Below are 19,804 nucleotides of genomic sequence, written 5' to 3'. Positions count from 1 at the left end.
ACTTTAGCTTTAAAATTTAAAAGTATAAAATTATTAAATATTAATAAAATTAAATAACTTATAAAACAAACAAAAAAAAAGGACAAAATATTTAAAAACTTCAAGAATACGCGTATTGTATAAGATTTTTGTTTGTGAAAATTATAATGAGAATTTCATATTTGATTAATATTTTATATTTAAATTTATTTATGTAAATCAAAAATAAATCGATACGAACATATATTAATTTCAAAAGGAAAATGATATATTTATTGGTGCATTCATATTGGGCTCGACTAGGAGAAGTGAACATTCAATCGAATTGAATAAAATAAATTTTAAGTTATTCAAGTTGAATAATCTTATTATATTAACCAAATTCAATTTTAAAAATTTGTGAATTGAATTAAGTGAAATAAAATTCAAATTAAGTCGATTAGCATAAATTTGTTGAGTTAAATAAAAATAACTGTAACAATTTAAACTAAACCATTATTGGCAAATTGATTAAGTGTGGGTTTGGATGGGCAGTGCGGTGCAGTACGTTTAGCTTATTTTTTGTCTCACGCTACAATATCTAATCACATTGTTACCGTTGTTTTTTTACTAACCGCAAGTAAATCACCCATCCAACTCACCCTAATTTTCTAGATGAGTTCAAACTCGAATAACTCGAACTACTTATTCTAGTTAATTCGATAACTTGAATAACTAAACTAACTTGAACTGATTAATTTAAATTCATTTTTTTTTAAAGTCGAATTGAATTTTACTCATATCTAGACTTAAATTTTAAGTCGAAACAAGTTAATTGTATTCTCCAACTCGAAAAATCTTAATCAATTTAAACTCAACTTAACACAATCCGATTTAATCATAAATATTCAATATCCCAAACTCATCCACTCCAAATTCGAAGCAATTTAAATTGACTATAACTTTGCAATCACAAAAACCCAATCAATTTAAACTAAAAGTAAATTAAACTTGAAATATTTGGAACCAATACTCAAAATAATGTAAACTTCAAATAACTAAAACATATAATAATCCAAATTAAAAAATCTAAACCTCACGCTCAACTTCAAAATAATCCAAACCACAAATTAACTAAACTCAAAATTATTCAAACTCAAAAACTAATCCAAACTAAAATATTTTTTTTTAAAAAATCTTAATTAACTAAACCCTAGAACAAATCCGACTGGCCTAATTCAAAGGTACAATTCACGTTAATTTTTTTTAAGCCCAAAACCCAACCCTAAGAAGGGAGCCATTTAAAAACCCCAGTTAGGTTAAAATCATCAATTGGCTGCTTCCTACTTCACCATTTACACCGAAAAAGAGCTTGGGTCATCTCTCACCAGCCGCAACCATGGTACTCTATCTTTCTCTGCCTAATTCTTTCTCTTCTTTGATTGCTCTCATTTGTCTTTTGGGCTTATTTTGAATCTGGTTTAAATTCTCCCTTACAAAATGTTTTAATAGAATATGTTGTTCCTGCTTATGGTTATTAGTGTATAAGAACATTTGCGTAGTGGCATGTAGGACTTGGGATTTTTTTCCCTTTATTTTCCCATTTTACAGGAATCTATGCTGATTTTTTTTCGCCTATCTGCTTCTGGTTTAATATATTCCACAACTTTTAGGGTTTGCTACTTCATTTTTTAATTTTATACGTTTAATGGTACTTATATTCAAGAAATCACCAGTGAAGATGCAGAATTTGTTATATTTTGATGAATTAGTGAATGTAGCCTAGGGTTTGATGAGATTACAAAGGGTAAATTTTGGTCATGGTGGTGCTGTTTTCTTGTGCTGTCAATGAAGTGTAATCTAGGTTTACATTTGAGGGAATGGTTGCTAAATTTATAACAATTTTCTTTTTTTTTTGAGCTTAGTTTGTGAATCTGTATTGCAGGTGAACGTACCTAAGACGAAGAAGACTTATTGCAAGAGCAAGGAGTGCAGGAAGCACACTTTGCACAAGGTTACACAGTATAAGAAGGGTAAGGATAGTTTGGCTGCTCAAGGGAAGCGACGTTACGATCGCAAACAATCAGGTTATGGTGGTCAGACCAAACCAGTCTTCCACAAGAAGGTAAATTTTTGTGTCACTTGTCATTTATTCCTTGAATGGATGTTAGACATACTCTTGAAAAAGATCACGAGTCTCATGTTGCATATTCCGGGATGTCTAGTTATCCATTTTGTCAATTTGATTAGTGCTATTTTCTCGAGAGTCCAAGCCTTTGCATATATATATGACCATGTATCCGTTGAACAGGCAAAGACCACCAAGAAGATTGTGCTACGGCTGCAATGCCAGGGTTGCAAGCATGTCTCACAGCATCCGATCAAGGTTGGTGCAGTGAGAACCCCCTTTACTGTGTTATTTTGTGGCTATCCATGTTGTTTCATGAGCTAACTTTTTGGTTGTTCTTTTTGGTGGCAGAGGTGCAAGCACTTTGAAATTGGTGGAGACAAGAAGGGGAAAGGAACATCTCTTTTCTAGATGTGATGATATTCATGTCAAATTTTATGTTATGGGTTTTTACTTGGAACTTCAGGCAGAATGGAGTTTTGTTAAGTTTGATATTAGTATTCTAATGTTGTTTTTAAGAGGATATTGTGTTTTTTAAGGTTAATGGCATCGGTCACACTCATTGATAGCAATTGTCTAATTGGTTCTTGTTATATCAATATCTTGTGAGCTCGCATCACTTCCTTGAGATCTTGTAGGTCAACGCCCTTAACGAAGAAACTTATGAAATCAAGACCTTGCAAGCTTCGTATCATTGGGATCATGCATTTGACATGGATAAAGTATCTGTCACTTGCATGTTACATTATTCATTTTTTAGATGGCAAGATACTTAGTAGGTTAACTCTCTCTTGGCCCTCCTTTCGATCCAATACTTTTTGGGTACTCATATTCCGATGATTCTAGTCTCTTTACTTTACTGCGCTTGCATACCTAAATCTATTTGAGTTTGTGCTTTAAGGAGATTTAGTAATATATATGTGTGAATTTAGGTAGACTTGAATGTTGAATGGATTGAGTTGATGTCAAAACGAGTTGAGATGATTGTGTATTACTTTATTTGGATCCGATCAATAGGTTTTCTAAAATTTTTACTAGATCGAATCAGTTTTAGATTTGTGATAATAGTTGTTGGTTAATTTTGAGATTTTAAATTTCAACTTCGGCTTTCCAATCTATTATATTTTTAAATTATTCCAAGTTTTATTTATTTGGATTATTTCGATTTCAAATGTTATTTGTATTGTTTTGAGATTTTTGGTAAATCAAATTGAATTTAGTTGGGTTTTAGATTTTGATCAAAATTGAGAAAATTTATTAAAATAGTCATTTTTATTTATTTAGATTATATTTTAGCTATTTATATTTTAATTATTTATGTTGTTGTATTGTAATATTTTAGTTATTGAGCCGTTAATTATCGTTAATGCTGTGGTATGTTAAATTATTATTTCAAAAAAAATTTGAAGTTAATTTATATAATTGATTATCGTGTTTTTTTTTTTCATTCTCTTTTACTTCTCTTTCTATTTTTCTTTTTATTAATATAAATTTTTTATGTTTTATATTTGTTAAAATTAGTTTACAAGGCTTTAGCCTTAATAGCATAATTTACCCATAAAAAAAGAAAAGAAATAAACAATAGAGAGAGACTTGAAGCATGGTTAATAATTGAAAATTGGTATCATAAAATGGAAGAAATGAAGATGGATTTAATCATTAAAAAATTAGTAGAATCAAATAAAAATGGGTTAAAAACCATCTGATTGAAGAGATGGATTTAAGTTTGTATAAATATTTAGTTTTGTTGTTATATAATTTATAGAAGAGATCATTATGTTTATTATTTTTCTTAATTTTATATCTACTAAACCGAAAATCGGTTGTCTGGATCACGGAGCAGGATCTTACAACCTTACCTTGAAGTATAGTCCAGAAGGAAGGATCCTTTGTGAGTCTCGCTCACAAAAGTAGTTTGGTAATACCTCCCCCAATTCCAAGATTCTATCCCATATTCCCCCCTTCTCCAAAACCGTTACCCAGAGATCTGCAACCATGAGGGGCCTTATTTCAAGCACCAAACGCCTCATTTCTTCCGCTACCATGGCCTCCTTATCGCCTTCCGTCCACCGGAAATACAGCCTAATACCTATGGTGATCGAGCACTCTTCGCGTGGCGAGAGAGCTTACGACATATTCTCTCGTCTTCTCAAGGAAAGGATCGTCTGCATAAATGGATCCATCAACGACGACACTGCCCATGTCGTCGTTGCCCAGCTCCTCTTCCTCGAATCCGAAAACCCTTCCAAGCCTATCCATATGTACCTTAACTCTCCCGGCGGCCAAGTCACTGCAGGTACTTTTGCATTTTTTTTTTCAGTTTTCTAATTCGAAAAATACCCAATTCTGCGCTGTTCTCAACAACCATAGTGACACTGTTTTGGTTTAATTGTAGTTTTAGTCCCTTTACTATGCTGACATTTAGATTTAAATCTTTTACTTTAATTTGCTATAAATTTGATACTTAGTGAGTTCAAATTGACAACACTTTAATTGCCATTTTCTTTTAAATGGTTTCAGCTGAATATAAATTTATTAATTGTCTAATTGTAATTTCAACTTTCTACTTTAGTTTGGGATATTTTGATACTTATGTCCAAATTGATAACACAGTTGTTACTGTTAAAGTGATTGACATGAGTTTCTTTAAAAAATAGCTTTTAAGCATTCGGGCGGCTTTGTAAACCTATTATTTGTTAAATATAGGTGATTGGATTTTCGCTATGAATATTTTTTTATTAAACTTATTATTTGTTGAACGTAGTTGATTGGATTTTTATATTGACGTGACTGTGACCGAACCAAAAAAAATCTGTGTCATTACTTGAATGCGACTAAAGGTGTTGTTAATGTTGGCTTACTAAAAATAGAGGACTAAATTATGTCAAAATAAACTAAAAAGATTTCAAATTTCAGCAGAGGGACTTAAATCATAATTGTACCTATTCATTTTTACAGGCCTTGCAATTTATGATACCATGCAATACATAAAGTCTCCAATCAACACAATCTGTTGGGGGCAAGCTGCATCTATGGCTTCTCTCCTTTTAGCTGCGGGTGCCAAGGGTGAAAGGCGGTGCCTCCCCCATGCCACCATCATGATTCATCAGCCTTCTGGTGGATACAGTGGGCAGGCTAAAGACTTAACCATTCACACTAAGCAGATCGTTCGTGTTTGGGATGCATTGAACGCTTTGTATTCCAAGCACACGGGGCAATCAGTCGATGTGATTCAGAAGAACATGGATAGGGATTATTTCATGACCCCCGAAGAAGCTAAAGAGTTTGGGTTAATTGATGAAGTTATTGATCGAAGGCCAATGGCTCTGGTCACTGATGCTGTTGCTAATGAAACCAAAGATAACCAAGACGACAAAGACAGCAAAGACAAAGGTTCCAATTAGGATCGGAGCTGGTAAGCTCTTTCATGTGATTTCATTGTCTTAACTGTTCTTTGCCTAGCAGTTTTTCGGCTGTTGATTGATGTTATGCTTCTGGAATTGGTTTCAGAGAATTTAGGGAGGTAATCGGTTACTATTTCAATCGGTACTTTTACAAGATCAGATGAGATGCATATATAAAGTTTTGCTTTCAAAGGTTTTTGTTTGAGAATCATTTGCACTTAAGTGCAAATGTATATTCATTAGATGGATGGGCTTGATTTGCTTTTTGCCATGAAAGGGGGTTATCTTGGGTGAAAAAATAAGAATTCCTTCCACAGTATTAAAACATTCGTTGGTCTCGATTCTGAAAATAGATTCAATCATAAATGCTAACAAGATTCTCGTTGTTGTATTGTTGTTTTGATTTTCTTTGTTCCTTTTTAGGCTCTATACAAAAGAAATATGAAGCTTCATGATGATTCTTTTTCCTCAGGTTTCATATAGTTTTATAGCTAAAGCTTAAATGTCTGTTCTTGTGCTGTCTATTTCTATCTGGACCTTTGGCTTGGAAATTCTTCAGACCCAAGTTTTAAACCATTATCTGCTAATTTTGGGACATTCATTGAATTTCAAAAGGCTCTTCTTATGAAAGAATTCTAAACATTTAAATTTAGAGTTGTTGATGAAAAGTTGGAGGTTCTTACTGTGGTGGTGAGAGCCTTTAAGCCTTTAGTGGCTAAACAGTGGTCGGATAATTTTGGAGGTTCTTGTCCTTGTTAAGGCTTTCCCCACATGGATCCCAATATGATGGGCAAAAATCCAATTTTTATTTATATTTAATTATAAAAATAAATATTGTGATATTTTAAATAATAAATAAGGTTTTTGATTTGAGACAATATGAACTTAATGGGTAATTAAGTAGAGATCCCTAGAGCTGAGATTGGGAGGTTCATACGTGATTTTCTTTCCATTGAGAGTTTTAAAAATGATGAAATTATTAATAAATATAATGATAAAACTGTTTTTTCAGTTCCCAAAATTTATGATTTAATTTAAGCCTCTTAAAACTTTTTCTGCATTCACCTGCTGGACGACTTTATTTCCTGTGATAATTTTCTAATCCGCATTAGAAGAGACTCCCACCATAAAATAATTATCCAGAAAGTAGATCATACATCTTAAAAGAGAATTACTTTTCTTCTCTCCTAAGCTTTTTCTGTGTCATCGTCAATTTTCATCGAATCAAAAATTTATTGGAGTGATAACCATTTAGAAATTCAACTAATCGAATAAGAAGAAATACTGAATTGAAAACAATAAAAAAATTAAATTATTATTTAAATTTCAATTCATGAACTGTTTTTCTTTTTCCTTTTTGTCGTTCTTTATATGGCCTTTCTTTTCCTTTCCTTAGTTCTTTCTATAATATTTACTCCTCAAAAGGCTAGCATGTAGCAGTTGGTTCAAGGTTGTAGTAAAGAAAAATGGCATTTCAGTTTTAAACGCTACGCTAATCAAGCGCCGCTTTGTTTTTACGAGCGGGCATGGGTTTCGTAAATCCATCAAAAATAGGTCTCTTGATGCCTGCAGTTGAAAGTGCTTGCAAATCAGGCTTCAAGCTCCATTTTGACGCTACCGGCCACAGAGATGAAAAACTACTACTACCAATATTGCTGCTGTTTTCCTGATGATCGTGCAAACAAGATGTGCTCGATGATTTCCTCACTTCCCCATATCCATTGACCATGCATTCTTCTCCTAAAATCGTTGCTGCCACGTTGAACCCGTCGACTGCCGCGGAATTCATCCGGCTTCCTGCTTTTGATCTCAGTGCCAGCTGTTTCGCAGTTATCGCTGGAAACCCTGCATTGCCAGTGTTATCTTCCTTCAATAGGCGGGCAGTGAAGTCAGCCTCGGATTTCTGCCGTCTTCTAATAAGTTTCTCATTGGATTTATTATCAGGTTCACCTTCTTTGCCCTCTCCTGCAGACATGATATCTACCAGGATTTCACCATTCTCATCGTAAAATCCATTAGCTACACTTCTAGACTTCCGTTTAAGCATCGAAAGAGGGTTGGAAGAGGAGGGTTTAAGGAACAGACCATCTTCCAAATAATCAGCTTCACCCTTCCTGTATAGTGCCATTTCAAAACCTTCGGGCATGGTCTTTTTTTCTGTTGGTCTAAGGCCATAGTACCCTTGCAATGAGCTCATTGCTGGGGAGACCCTTCGAGGACTCTTCAATCTCAAAGACTGGAACGAGTCGAGCCAATCGACTGGCAAATTTTTTGCTGGGGATTCATTGGCACTGCTTTGCCTGCTGAGAGTTAAACCAATCATGAGCTCAACTGAAACAACTGAATAAAGCAAGGGAATACAGAGATCAGACAAGCATCTCGCAGGATTTTAAAGGTGAGAGAAATCGTTTAGCCGATCCAAAGCTCTTAAACTACTGCTGTGCTGTGAGTCATCGGCAGACTAAAACGACACGACAGACCAGAAAACCCTCTGTAACCATTGTTGAGGCTTATAGGCAAAAAGTAATGCCTTTTCCACTGCCATTTCTACAGTACCACTTCTATTAGCAAAACCTTTCATTAGTCATGGATGGTACCAATAGAACAACCCAACACCAAAGATAATGCTAAGCAACGGAATTTTTTTTTTTTGTAAATCCTATGTTTCGAATTCGAATGAGCATCAACATCCAATCAACATACAGACAGTAATTTTTACATGCAAATTGCAGTTTGTTTGAGTGAGCAAATATTGTTGGATGAGGAAGCATCCCCCATCAATCCACACATGAAGGTAAAATACCTTGAAAAACTACAGAACTATTATGAACAACAATGGTAGTTGGAGAGAAAAAAAGATTTAATAAATCCTTAAATGTTGTTTACACAAATAGTTAGGCAATATTATGATAATGTGTTTAATAGAAGTTCTCTAAGATGAGAATTACTAAGATGTAATAAGCAAGAATACACTTAAGATTCTTACTACATTACAATATAAGTAACAAATAACAAGTGCGCCAATAGGTTAAGTTACCGAAAACCCGAAAATGACCATTCAAGTCATAATCAAAAGAGGGTATCACTATGAAGCAAGATTTACTCACTCTTAAAACAAACCAATCTTCCCCCTCAAGTTGACAAAAACTTTCCCATTTGCAGGCTAAGCTAGGTAGGCAGAAAATACCAAAAAGACATATTATGTTGTATGCAACCATCTTAATGGAGTGAAGAGAAGTTCATAACTTAAGGGGTAATAAGCAAGAATGCACCTAATTACTTTATTATCAAAATGAACTAGCTTAAGATTCTTACTACATTACAACATAAGAAACAAGAGCATCAATAGGTTAAGTTATCCCCAAACCCCAAAATAACAATTCCAGTCATAACTCATAACCGTAAGAACACATGATTTACTGACTGTTAAAACAAACCCATAATCCCCCTTGAGTTTTTTTCGATTTCTTGACAAAACCTTTCCGAATTGCAGACGATGCAACCATCTTAATGCAGGGAGCAAAGAGAGTTAAAAAATTTAAGGTAAAGTTCATAAACAAGTAATAAAGAAAAAACATAATACCCTGGTGTGGTGGAATCATTTGACAAGCAAGGTGATGGTGGATGCCGCCCTGGTAAAGGGATCTGGAGTGTCTTAAGAGCAAACATTTGAAGATCTGTAACCAGTCCATTCATCCTTTTTATGTCAGCTACCTGAATTATTTCAACAACAATAATTTTGTCATTTACCAATGATGACATAAATTAGATTTAATTCCTAATAAAAGACGGGCCCAAAAGAAAATTTATTTGAGAATCCTGAATTTCGAATGCAAGAAAAGAAATGAAAGGACGAACATGGTTACCTCAACGCCGTACTTGATGGCGACGCCGGCGAGGGTATCGAACCGGGAAACGGGATGTTCAATGAAACCGGCGGACGGTATCGTTGAAGAGGGTAAATTTAGAATCTTATCCTTTTCTAATAGACTATAATCATTGCAAAAATGACTGTAATGGCCATTCGTATCGTAACTGTACTGTTCAATTGTATTGATGCCATTCCGCCTCTCCCTTTCCATCAGCATTTCCCCCCGTTTTCCTTTTTTAAAAAAAAAAACCAAAAAAATCCCAATTTTCTTTTACCCTAATCTAATCAGTCTCCTCCCTTTGACCTCTGAATTCTTGGGTTTTCTTCGGGGGGTTGAATTCAAAATTTAAAAAATCTGGAGCATTGAAACGAAGAAACCAAATTGAATCCAAATTTTTTGAAAAAAAGAAGAAGGAATATACGGTTTTTTTAAGTGAAAATGAAAATGAAAAAAAAAAACGTAGATATATGGTGTGGGGGAAATCGTGAATAAGATTAGCAGTTAAACGGAACGGGGCATTGGTTCCAGTATTTCCGGGAAAATGGATGATGGATCCTCTACGCTGTTTTCATGAAAAAAAAAACAAAAAATATAATAAAAAATAAAAAGTTCTGGAGGGAAGCAGAGAAGGTCAAGGTACTGGAAGGGAAGGTTAACTAAATATTTTATTATTTCAACAAATTATTTATAAACTGAAAAATAATTATAATAACAAGGTTTAATTTTTCTCTCAATCCCTATACTTTTTACATATTTGAAATTTCATCTCTTTACTTTTTAATATCAAGAATTAATTCTTCAAGCACGACTTCGGTTACGTTGGATTATTAGACTAAATAAGTAAATCAAATATTAAAATTATAAAGTTATTATTTTCAGTAACTTTTTTTTTAAATGTCAAATAATTCAACTTAACGACTATAAATTGGACATCAAAATAGTAGAGAATTAAATTGATGGAATTAAAAGGAAAGAGATTAAATTCAAATATGGGTGAAAAGTACAGGGACTGATAATAGATTAGACCTAGTAATAATAACAACAAATATATAATTTAAAAACAACGTGCATTTGGCACTTTAGTTTTTTTTTTTAAGGAACGAGTAACAGGTGGGTTATACGTGTTACAGTAGGGATGTCCCCACCGAAACCTCGGCTCCTTTTGCCTACCCCGTTTTGTCGGTCGGCTCACTCGGCGGCTGTCTCTTTGTTTCTTTTTTGGTCTAATTCTGGTTTTAGTCCCTCCATGTCCTTGCTCTAATTTGACCTAACTTGGTGTCCTTGTTATTTGTTGTCTTCAAACTTGTGAAATTCAGTTTTTTTTGTTTTTATTTATAGTTCTGATTTAAATGTTAAGCTTGAATTGATGTATTATTAATGAATTTTGGTTAACTTGTAGAGGGAGGTAGGGATGACAAGATCTGAATTCATGTTATTTAGGGACTAAAAAAGAACTCCCAACTCCAATTCCGAATAAGTCTTACCACTTTTTGTTATTTTTGAATATGCAGTATGTTAATATTCAAAGTTTTATTTTAAAAATTATATTCAAATTTAAAAAAATTTAAATTAACAGTATTATCAATTAGATTTTGACTTTTAAATCAGTCAAGTAAAAGACTAGACTCATGAAGTTAAAAATAAAATAATTATAATTTTTAATAGTTTAGGGACTATGGGGCAAATTAGACCTAAATTTGGTCTTTTATCCCCCTTTTTTTTTATTAACAAGACCTCAACTCTTATAATATTATTATTTGTATGTTGAAATTGATAACACTGCATGTAAACATTTTTAATGTGTAGAAAACTGATTAAATTCAAATTTGCAGCATGATAGGTGGATTAAAATCAAAATTAGACCTTTGTTTTTCATTAATTTTGTACAAAACAAAATTTTATTTATTTCATTCTTTCGTCTCATTTCACGAAAACGAAACGTCTCTCTAATTTTATTTTATTTTTACATTAATCTTTTTATAGGTTTTTATAATATTTGTTTTTTTCTAGAATGATACAATACTTAAAACTATTTATAGCCCTTCTCCAACTTTTAAATTGTTGGAAAAAAATAGAATTTTAGAAGCTTTGAGGCATAGTCTTGATTAGTAAATGTGGAGATTTGAATCATAAAATTATAGTTTTATATTCTACCTCATGAAACATTTACAACGGTACATCATATGCTCAAAATGGTTGAGTGATGAATGAGAAATTGATACTTAAACTAAGTTACTTGTGAAATATTTTAGGAAAATAGAAAGCTTAATCCCACATTGATTAGATATCAAGTTTGGAATATGTTTATATATATGAACCAACTTAATAGTTATTGAATGACTAAATTAATGTTGTCTTTCACGTGTAGGAGGGGGTGCAATTTTAAACTTATTGGGGTTGGGGGTGCATTTGCATGATATTGATGATGCAAAATGTCAACCCCTTTTAGGCTTGCGGATATTTTAGCCTAATATTGAAATAAAGGCTTCTTAATTCATAGATGTTATTAGCTCAATTAGTCAAAATTTTCAAAAGTTCTTTTAATTTTTGAATTTTATTTAAAACCAAATAATATGTAGGAAAAGATATACAATAATGAGATGAGCACGGCATAGCATGACTACAGTGATCAATGACATGGGTGACACAAAATGTCAAGCCTTTTTAGGCTTGCGGATATTTTAGCCTAATATGTAATTTTATTTTCCTCAGCAGAACTTATCTCTTCAAATTCTGCTTGGAATTAAAAGGACAAATATTAAATTGAAGTTAATAGCTCATTAATTTCAGAAGTTAATGGCTCCTTAATTCACAGATGTTATTAGCTCCATTAGTCAAAATTTTCAAAAGTTCTTTTAATTTTTGAATTTTATTTAAAACCAAATAATATGCAGGAAAAGATATACAACAATGAGATAAACACGGCAGAAGCACGACTACAATGACCAACGACGTGGGCGATGCAAAATGTCAAGCTCTTTTAGGCTTGCGGATATTTTAGCCTAATATGTAATTTTATTTTCCTCAGCAGAGTTTATCTCTTCAAATTCTGCTTGGAATTAAAAGGACAAATATTAAATTGATGTTAAAGGCTCATTTAATTCAGAAGCTAATGACTCCTTAATTCACAAATGTTATTAGCTCAATTAGTCAAAATTTCCAAAAGTTCTTTTAATTTTTTAATTTTATTTAAAACCAAATAGTCTACAGGAAAAGATACACAACAATGAGATGAGCACGGCAGTAGCACGACTATAGTGATCAATGACATGAGCGATACAAAATGTCAAGCCCTTTTAGGCTTGCAAATATTTTAGCTTAATATGTAATTTTATTTTCCTTAGCAGAACTTATCTCTTCAAATTTTGCTTGGAATTAAAAGGACAAATATTAAATTGATGTTAATGGCTCCTTAATTCACAGATGTTATTAGCTCCATTAGTCAAAATTTCTAAAACCAAATAATTTGCAGGAAAAGATATACAACAATGGGATGAGTAGGGCAATAGCACGACCACAATGATCAACGACATGGGCGATGCAAAATGTCAAGCTCTTTTAGGCTTGCGGATATTTTAGCCTAATATGTAATTTTATTTTTCTCAGCAAAACTTATCTCTTCAAATTTTGCTTGGAATTAAAAGAAAAAATATTAAATTGAGGTTAATGGCCCATTTAATTCTGAAGTTAATGGCTCCTTAATTCACAAATGTTATTAGCTCCATTAGTCAAAATTTCCAAAAGATATTTTAATTTTTGAATTTCATTTAAAACCAAATAATCTGCAGGAAAAGATATACAAATTGAAATTTCCAAAACTTTTAGATCTTTTCCCTGCATATTTCAAACCTGTTTCCAGTGATAAAAGAAAGTAAGGTTACAATTCGTTGATCACTGTAGTATTGCTACTGTCGTGCTCATCTCATTGTTGTATCTTAGGAGACAGTCAACCAATGTTTCTCCAGCACCAAAGGAGCAGCCGAATCTGTCTTAAGGAAACTGTGAAAATAGGCCTCAACTACCAGTCGATTTTTTTTGCCTACCTACGAGTACAAAATTTTCGATCCAATTTTTATTTCTAATATATATATCTATATTGTTTTGGTTCGATCTTGTGATTTAAATAAATATTTTGCATCACTGTTTATTTCACTAACGTGTGTGCAACATAAACTGACAAGCAATCCGAGTGAGTGATTCAAATTCTGGAAGATATGTTAAGAGGTTGTTTTATCGAATTCCAGGGCACTTGGGAAGAACATTTACCCTTAGTCGAATTTACCTACAACAATAACTTCCAATCAAACATCCAAATGGCACCTTATGAGGCATTGTATGGTCGTAAATACTGAACACCTTTGTGTTGGACCGAACTAGGTGAAAGAAAAGTTTTAGGTCCCAAGGGTAGAATCAAAATGATTCAAGAAAGACTAAAGGTGACTTCTGATAAACATAAGTCGTATGCAGATGTAAAAAGAAAAGACATTAAGTACAATGACAACGACCAAGTCTTTCTGAAAGTATCCCCGTGGCGAAAGGTGTTAAGGTTCGGTTGAAAGTATCCCCAAGTCTTTCTGAAAGTATCCCCATGGCGAAAGGTGTTAGGAGAATCGATCTAGTTGCTTACCAACTCAAATTTCCTCCTAAATTGGATCGAATTCATGACGTCTTCCACATCTCCATGTTGAGATGTTATCGTTCTGACCCTTCTCACATCGTTCCAATTGAATAGATCGAGGAGCGATCGGATTTGTCCTTTGAAGAGGAACTTGTGCAAATTCTAGGATGTGACGTACAGATTCTAAAAAGGAAGCAAATCCTTCTGGTTAAAGTCCTATAGTGAAACAATGGAGTTGAGGAGGCTACATGGGAAACAGAAGACACGTTTCGTTAATAGTATCCTCATCTATTCAAACTAGATAAATTTCGAGGACAAAATTTCTTTAAGGAGGAGAGAACTGTGATACCCCAAAATACATAATGTTAAAAATTTAATTAATCACCAAGAAATGACTTAGTCTTGATGATTAGAGAAATCCTTCAGAAATTCTAGGTTTAAACCCCACTCTTCCCATTATTTTCCTTCTATTTTTTTTAGCAACTAAAGAGCAAAATCCATCTAGTATACATATTAAATGTAGTAGAAAATAACCTAGATTGAGTAGTAGTCTAATGGTTAAACATCACCCCATTCTCCTTAATTCCTAAGTTCTATCCATGTCGCTCTCCTTTTTTCTCTCATTTTCGGCAATATGGATAATTTACCAAAACAACCATCTAAATTTGTTTAACTTAGCTATTTAATCCCCTTTCTAATCATAATAGAATTTTGGTTTCCCTTATCAACCTAAAGAATAATTGTTTCCCCATGTATCTTCTCATTTTTTTTTTCATCCTTTCTTTTTTGCAAATAATTTTTTTCCTTACTGAAAATTGTTTACACTCTCTCGAATCAAAGATCAATCCCGAGTGTGAATCGTTCTACCACCCGTAGCAAATCTTACTATTGCTAACACCATTTCTCTCATCCAATTTCAGTAAGTCTGATTGTTTCTAATAGTAGAATTTGTAATTATCAAAATAGTATCGATCTACGTTAATCTTGAAACCCGATTTCCAAATCTTTCTTGATTCTTGTTGAATGTTTCAATACCGCCGTCGATTCTTGAAATCAAATGCTAACTCTTGGTTATTGACGTTTGAAAGACCATATTTATGTACCTCAGACCAAATCTAAGCGTGAAAAAAGACATTCGTGAACCTAGAGACATATGTGTGTTCTTTTACAAGTGAATTAGGGCAAAGTGTGCCTCGAAATAAGGCCACATGGTTAGCCACATGGGCTTGTGGACCACCCGGCCTCTCACACAACCATATCCCCTTAAAACCCTAGGAATTTTGAATCTCACACGACCCAAAGCCTTCCACACGGCCGTGTCTCCCTTGTACCTTGATTTTGCAATTACCACATAGCCTCAGTCTGTTACACGGCTTGGTCACACGGTCGTGTAACCCTTCCACACAGTTTAAGGCATTACACACGGCCTAGCCACACGATTATGTGTCCCTTGTAATTCAGATTTTACAGTTTTAACCCAAAATTTTATATTTTGATCAAATTAATCCCCGACTAGGTTCCGAACTAGTTTTGGTGAATTAAATTATGTGGTTAGGTCCCTGATATTATGAAGTATGTTAAATTCACTTATTGATCGAATTAATGTGATATTTATTTACTTATATAGATATGTATGTATGTATGAATTATGAACAATATATGTTACTATTGTATCTAAATACCTGTGACCATATGAACGACATGCTCTATATTACTATTAATCTAAATTCATGAAAAGCATGATTTTGCCACTAATTCACCATGTTTTAGTACATTAAATGCTACCACATGTGAATTGTATTAAATTTGCTACATCGCATTGCATGAAATGGGATGATATGATTGTAGGAAGTATTGACAGTATATCTGCATTTATTTTTTATGTGTACTGCAATGGCCCAAATTTCAGTGGTGACGAAATAGTGATTTGAGATCACTAAATTCGACATGTGAGTTTAGATATTAGTGAGTAAAAGTTAAATGTGGTTTTAGAAATATTTTTGAATTAGTGAAATTATGAATTAAAGGAAATTTATAGATTAAATAAGATACATCGAGACTTTGAATTTATAAAATGAGCCATAAATATTTTTAAAAATATTTATGAAGTGTTAATAAGTTAGTATTAAAGTTTCGTTACGAAATTTTACCATTTTGATAGTTAATTGAAGAAAAAGGACCGAATTGAATGAAGTACAAAACTATGAAATATGATTAAATAGCTTAAGAGATTATAATAGAAGGAGTTAAAATGTAAATAGACCCAAATTAGATGGGTTGACAGCATTAGTGTGCAGGAAAAATAAAAATCAAGTGTGAACAAGGGGTAAAATTGGAAATAGGGTAAAAATTTAATTATAAAATATGATATATTAGGTAAATCTAGAGTTTTCTTCATTTTTCTTCATCCTCTCCCGAAAAAACACCATTTAAGGGTTCTTTTAAGCTGGTCTCTCATATTTTTATTACATGTAAGCTCAAATCTTGATTATTTCTTGTAATTTTTGTGTTTTTCAGACTTTTACAACTAGGTCCATTTGTTTAATTCATTAGTTTTTGATTTCATGGGTAATTTTGAAAGTTTCCATTAATAAGTGCTAAAAATTTATGATGATTTATCATGGAATTTAGGTTTTAATTTTATTATATGATGATTTTATGAAGAGATTTTTATAGAAATCAATTTTTATGATGTAATTGTGAAAGTTGTTGAAATTAGGGTTTTGTGATAAAATTTTGAGTGTTAAAGGATTTGAAGTAGTTTATAATCTCTTGCTGAAGTGTTATTTGAGAGGAATTAGCTCAATTGATGAATAATTTGAGTAGGGACTAAATTGAAAAAATTGAAAAGTTTGGGGTAATAGTGTAATTTTGAAATTTAAAAGGCATAAATTGTGAAGTAGAATAGAATTGAAATAGATGCTAATGAAGGAATGATTTTATAATTATAGATCAAGAAAACGAAGTGAATCGTGAAAAGAAGAAATTGCAAGAATAGTCCCTGAATTTCTATGACTTTTGCAAATTAGCCCAGGTAAGTTCATATGGCAAAGTTCAATATTTTGTTATGAAAATATTATGATTTCTAAGATATCTTATTGTAGACAAATACTATCAAATTGTATTAATTACTAAATAATGTTTAACTAAAAGTACAAATTAGTTGGAACAATGGTTTTGAGTGTTTTCATTTTATGACCATGATGAATTGACGGAAAAGATGTGATATGTGCGCTTGTATAAGACCATAGCTGGGCTATGGCATCAGTGCAACGTGATACGTGTTCCCTATAAGACCATAGTTGAGCTATGGCGTTGGTGTGATGTGATAATATGATCCCGTATAATACCATATTTGGGATATGACATCGGTATTATATGTGATCCGTGTAAGACCATGGCAGGGCTATGGCTTTAGTGTGTGATATGTGACTATGTGCAAGTCCATGGTTTTACCATGGCAATGTGATTATGAAGTACTCAATTCTATTATTGTTCCCTAATTTGTCAATGGAAGTGAATGAGAAATGGGCCCAAAGGAGTTAAATTGTGAATAGAAACATAGAAATTATTCAAATGAGCTTATTAATGAATTTGTAAATTACAGAATGAATTAGTTAACTTAAAAGATATATGTTTGTGTACCATGTTCGGTAAGATTTATATTTTATGCCTATGAGCTTACTAAGCTTTTATAAGCTTACTTGTGTATGTTATTTGTTTTGTAGATTGATTTATATACAAACGGAGGATCGGATCTACATCAAGGATCACACTATCCAGATTTAATCCGATATATTTTGCTAAACAACTTTTTGATTTATATGGCATGTATAAGGGTTGATTTGATTATGTAATTGTAGGAACGATTAAGTATGCAAAGTAAGTTGAATGTGATCTTTTGTGTTTGAGAATGAAATATACATGTTTTGGCTTGAAATGATTGATTGGTTGGATTCTATTAGTGTGTAATTGTGTTTAAGTGCAGGAAATGGATGAAAGGGTGAGAAAAATGGCCTAAAACAGCCTATTTTCATCCATACGGGTAGACACATGGGCATGTGTCTAGGTCGTGTGTGACACACGGTAAGCCCACGGGCATGTGATATGACCATGTATCCCTTGAATCCTTAAATGTGAAGTCAAGATAGTACACGGGACAAAGACACGTCCATGTGTATTAGTCGTGTGAAGGACACGGGTTTCAAGCATGGTCGTGTGTCAAAATCGTGTGAAAATGACTCAAAAATGGTGAAAAATTAGTGTACCACACGGCCTAGCCACATGGGTATGTGCCCAGACCGTGTGCCCCTCTGATACTTATGAAATTGCAAGTCATAATTCCACACGGGCTGGTCATACGGCCATGTGATCCTCACAGGCTGGCCACACGCCATGTCCGAGGCCACACGGGCGTGTGCCCCTATCTCCAAGAAAAAATTTCTAAAGTTTCCAATTTAGTCTCAAACCACTTCTAAAGCATGTATTGGGCCCCGTAAGCCTATATTAGGGACTTTATAATGAAATTTGAAAAGAATTGATTTGAAATGCAAATTTTATGACTCGATTTTGTATAAATGATAGTGTATAAGTTCGGTAATGCCTCATAACTCTATTTCGATTACGATTGGGTTAGGGGTATTAAATTTAATGGTATCAGAGCTTCGATTTAGCCGATTCTCGAAGTGTGTGAGATGTGTACAGTACTTAAAAATACATGTCATATAAATCTGTGATAGTATGACGTGTATGATCTGATCTAATCCTTACTTTTATTATAGATTATCTTTGATTTGAAAAGATGTCAGATAGACTAGAACAAATTGAGCAAGAAAAAGTTAACAATAGAGTACAAATCTCTGAACAAGGAACAAGTAGTGAAGTTCTAATTTCATTGATGCGGGAACAATAACTCAAAAATATGATTTATGGATTTATGAATCAGTGGTATAATGAGAATGTGCAAGAAAAAAATTAGGCTCAGCAACCTCCTTCCCCTATTTCAACAGCATTAGTACTCCCGGTTGCTCCTCCACCTCTCCCAACAACGAAATCCAGTAAAAGTTCTCCGTTTGAAAAGTCAGAAAACATGGAGCTAAAGAATTTCAGGGAAGAACAGATGATGATCCTGTCAAAGCTGAGTATTGGTTACAAAGTATAATGAGGGTTTTTAAACAAATGGCATGCTCACCAGATGATTACTTAATATACGTTGTGTCATTATTGAAAGAAGAAGCTTATAACTGGTGGGAAATAATAGAAGCTGTGGTGCCAGCTGAGAAAATCACTTGGGAATTTTTCTAGAATGAATTTAAGAAGAAATATGTTGGTAGAAGATATTTGGATAAGAAGAAAAGAGAATTTCTCGACTTGCGACAGGGAAACAAGTCAGTAGCTGAATATGAAAGAGAATTTATTTATCTGAGCAAATATGCACGAGATATTGTACCCACTGAGGAAGAAATGTGTATCAGATTTGAAGAAGGGCTAAATGATGAGATTAGAATAATAATAGGGGGCACTGAAATACGAGAATTCGTTGTTCTATCAGATCGTGCTCAGAAACTTGAAGAAGTATATAATAAAAAGATGCAACGAGATAGAAGGAATAAAGAATCTTTCAAAAGAAGTGCATCTAAGTCATTTTCTGCTTTTCCAGCAAAGAAATCTAAAGAGGAATTTAGTTGAGCCACTTCAGCACCGAAAAGATCGGGAAAGAGTAGACCAAGACAATCTGATTACAAGGCATCTGACAGACTTGCTGTTAGCATGGGTAGTTTACAAAATGCTCAAAGGCCTAAATGCCAACATTGTGGAAGAAGTC

At 33.2% G+C, this 19,804-nt stretch overlaps 3 protein-coding genes across 5 annotated transcripts; 2 read left to right on the top strand and 1 right to left on the bottom strand.

Moving 5' to 3' along the window:
* The first annotated feature begins 1,193 nt into the window (after window positions 1-1,193).
* LOC107894041 (60S ribosomal protein L44) lies at window positions 1,194-2,658 on the top strand. Its single transcript, XM_016819242.2, has 4 exons — window positions 1,194-1,360; window positions 1,904-2,083; window positions 2,270-2,344; window positions 2,438-2,658. Exons 1-4 carry the CDS (start codon window positions 1,358-1,360, stop codon window positions 2,495-2,497), a joined length of 318 nt encoding a protein of 105 aa, XP_016674731.1. The 5' UTR covers window positions 1,194-1,357; the 3' UTR covers window positions 2,498-2,658.
* A 1,009-nt stretch (window positions 2,659-3,667) lies between these two features.
* LOC107894040 (ATP-dependent Clp protease proteolytic subunit 2, mitochondrial) lies at window positions 3,668-8,098 on the top strand. 2 transcript variants are annotated; one of them, XM_016819239.2, is made up of 3 exons: window positions 3,668-4,382; window positions 5,045-5,501; window positions 5,597-8,098. In XM_016819239.2, exons 1-2 carry the CDS (start codon window positions 4,082-4,084, stop codon window positions 5,488-5,490), a joined length of 747 nt encoding a protein of 248 aa, XP_016674728.1. In that variant the 5' UTR covers window positions 3,668-4,081; the 3' UTR covers window positions 5,491-5,501; window positions 5,597-8,098. The 2 variants fall into 2 exon arrangements, with proteins under 2 accessions (XP_016674728.1, XP_016674726.1); XM_016819237.2 differs by having other exon boundaries at window positions 3,672-4,382; window positions 5,045-8,098.
* On the bottom strand, window positions 6,918-10,040 carry LOC107894038 (uncharacterized). Of its 2 annotated transcripts, none has more exons than XM_016819235.2 (3): window positions 9,357-10,040; window positions 9,074-9,204; window positions 6,918-7,793 (listed from the first exon to the last, which is right to left on the bottom strand). In XM_016819235.2, exons 1-3 carry the CDS (start codon window positions 9,576-9,578, stop codon window positions 6,983-6,985), a joined length of 1,164 nt encoding a protein of 387 aa, XP_016674724.1. In that variant the 5' UTR covers window positions 9,579-10,040; the 3' UTR covers window positions 6,918-6,982. The 2 variants fall into 2 exon arrangements, with proteins under 2 accessions (XP_016674724.1, XP_016674725.1); XM_016819236.2 differs by having other exon boundaries at window positions 6,918-7,790.
* Between the last annotated feature and the right edge of the window lie 9,764 nt (window positions 10,041-19,804).

The sequence above is a fragment of the Gossypium hirsutum genome, chromosome A13, assembly GCF_007990345.1.
Source record: "Gossypium hirsutum isolate 1008001.06 chromosome A13, Gossypium_hirsutum_v2.1, whole genome shotgun sequence".
In the NCBI taxonomy this organism is placed as follows: domain Eukaryota; kingdom Viridiplantae; phylum Streptophyta; class Magnoliopsida; order Malvales; family Malvaceae; genus Gossypium; species Gossypium hirsutum.
Note: the sequence above shows the minus strand (reverse complement) of the source record. Positions and strands in the feature narration are given on the sequence as shown.

Excerpts from the sequence above, each read along its gene's own strand:
- LOC107894040 (XM_016819239.2), top strand. The coding sequence starts at position 4,082 with ATGAGGGGCCTTATTTCAAGCACCAAACGCCTCATTTCTTCCGCTACC. Across the intron at positions 4,383-5,044 it reads CGGCGGCCAAGTCACTGCAG|GCCTTGCAATTTATGATACC; the intron begins GTACTTTTGCAT and ends TCATTTTTACAG.
- LOC107894038 (XM_016819235.2), bottom strand. The coding sequence starts at position 9,578 with ATGCTGATGGAAAGGGAGAGGCGGAATGGCATCAATACAATTGAACAG. Across the intron at positions 9,205-9,356 it reads CCATCAAGTACGGCGTTGAG|GTAGCTGACATAAAAAGGAT; the intron begins GTAACCATGTTC and ends GAAATAATTCAG. Across the intron at positions 7,794-9,073 it reads AATGATTCCACCACACCAGG|CAGGCAAAGCAGTGCCAATG; the intron begins GTATTATGTTTT and ends TTTAACTCTCAG.
- LOC107894041 (XM_016819242.2), top strand. Across the intron at positions 2,084-2,269 it reads AACCAGTCTTCCACAAGAAG|GCAAAGACCACCAAGAAGAT; the intron begins GTAAATTTTTGT and ends TCCGTTGAACAG. Across the intron at positions 2,345-2,437 it reads TCTCACAGCATCCGATCAAG|AGGTGCAAGCACTTTGAAAT; the intron begins GTTGGTGCAGTG and ends TTTTGGTGGCAG.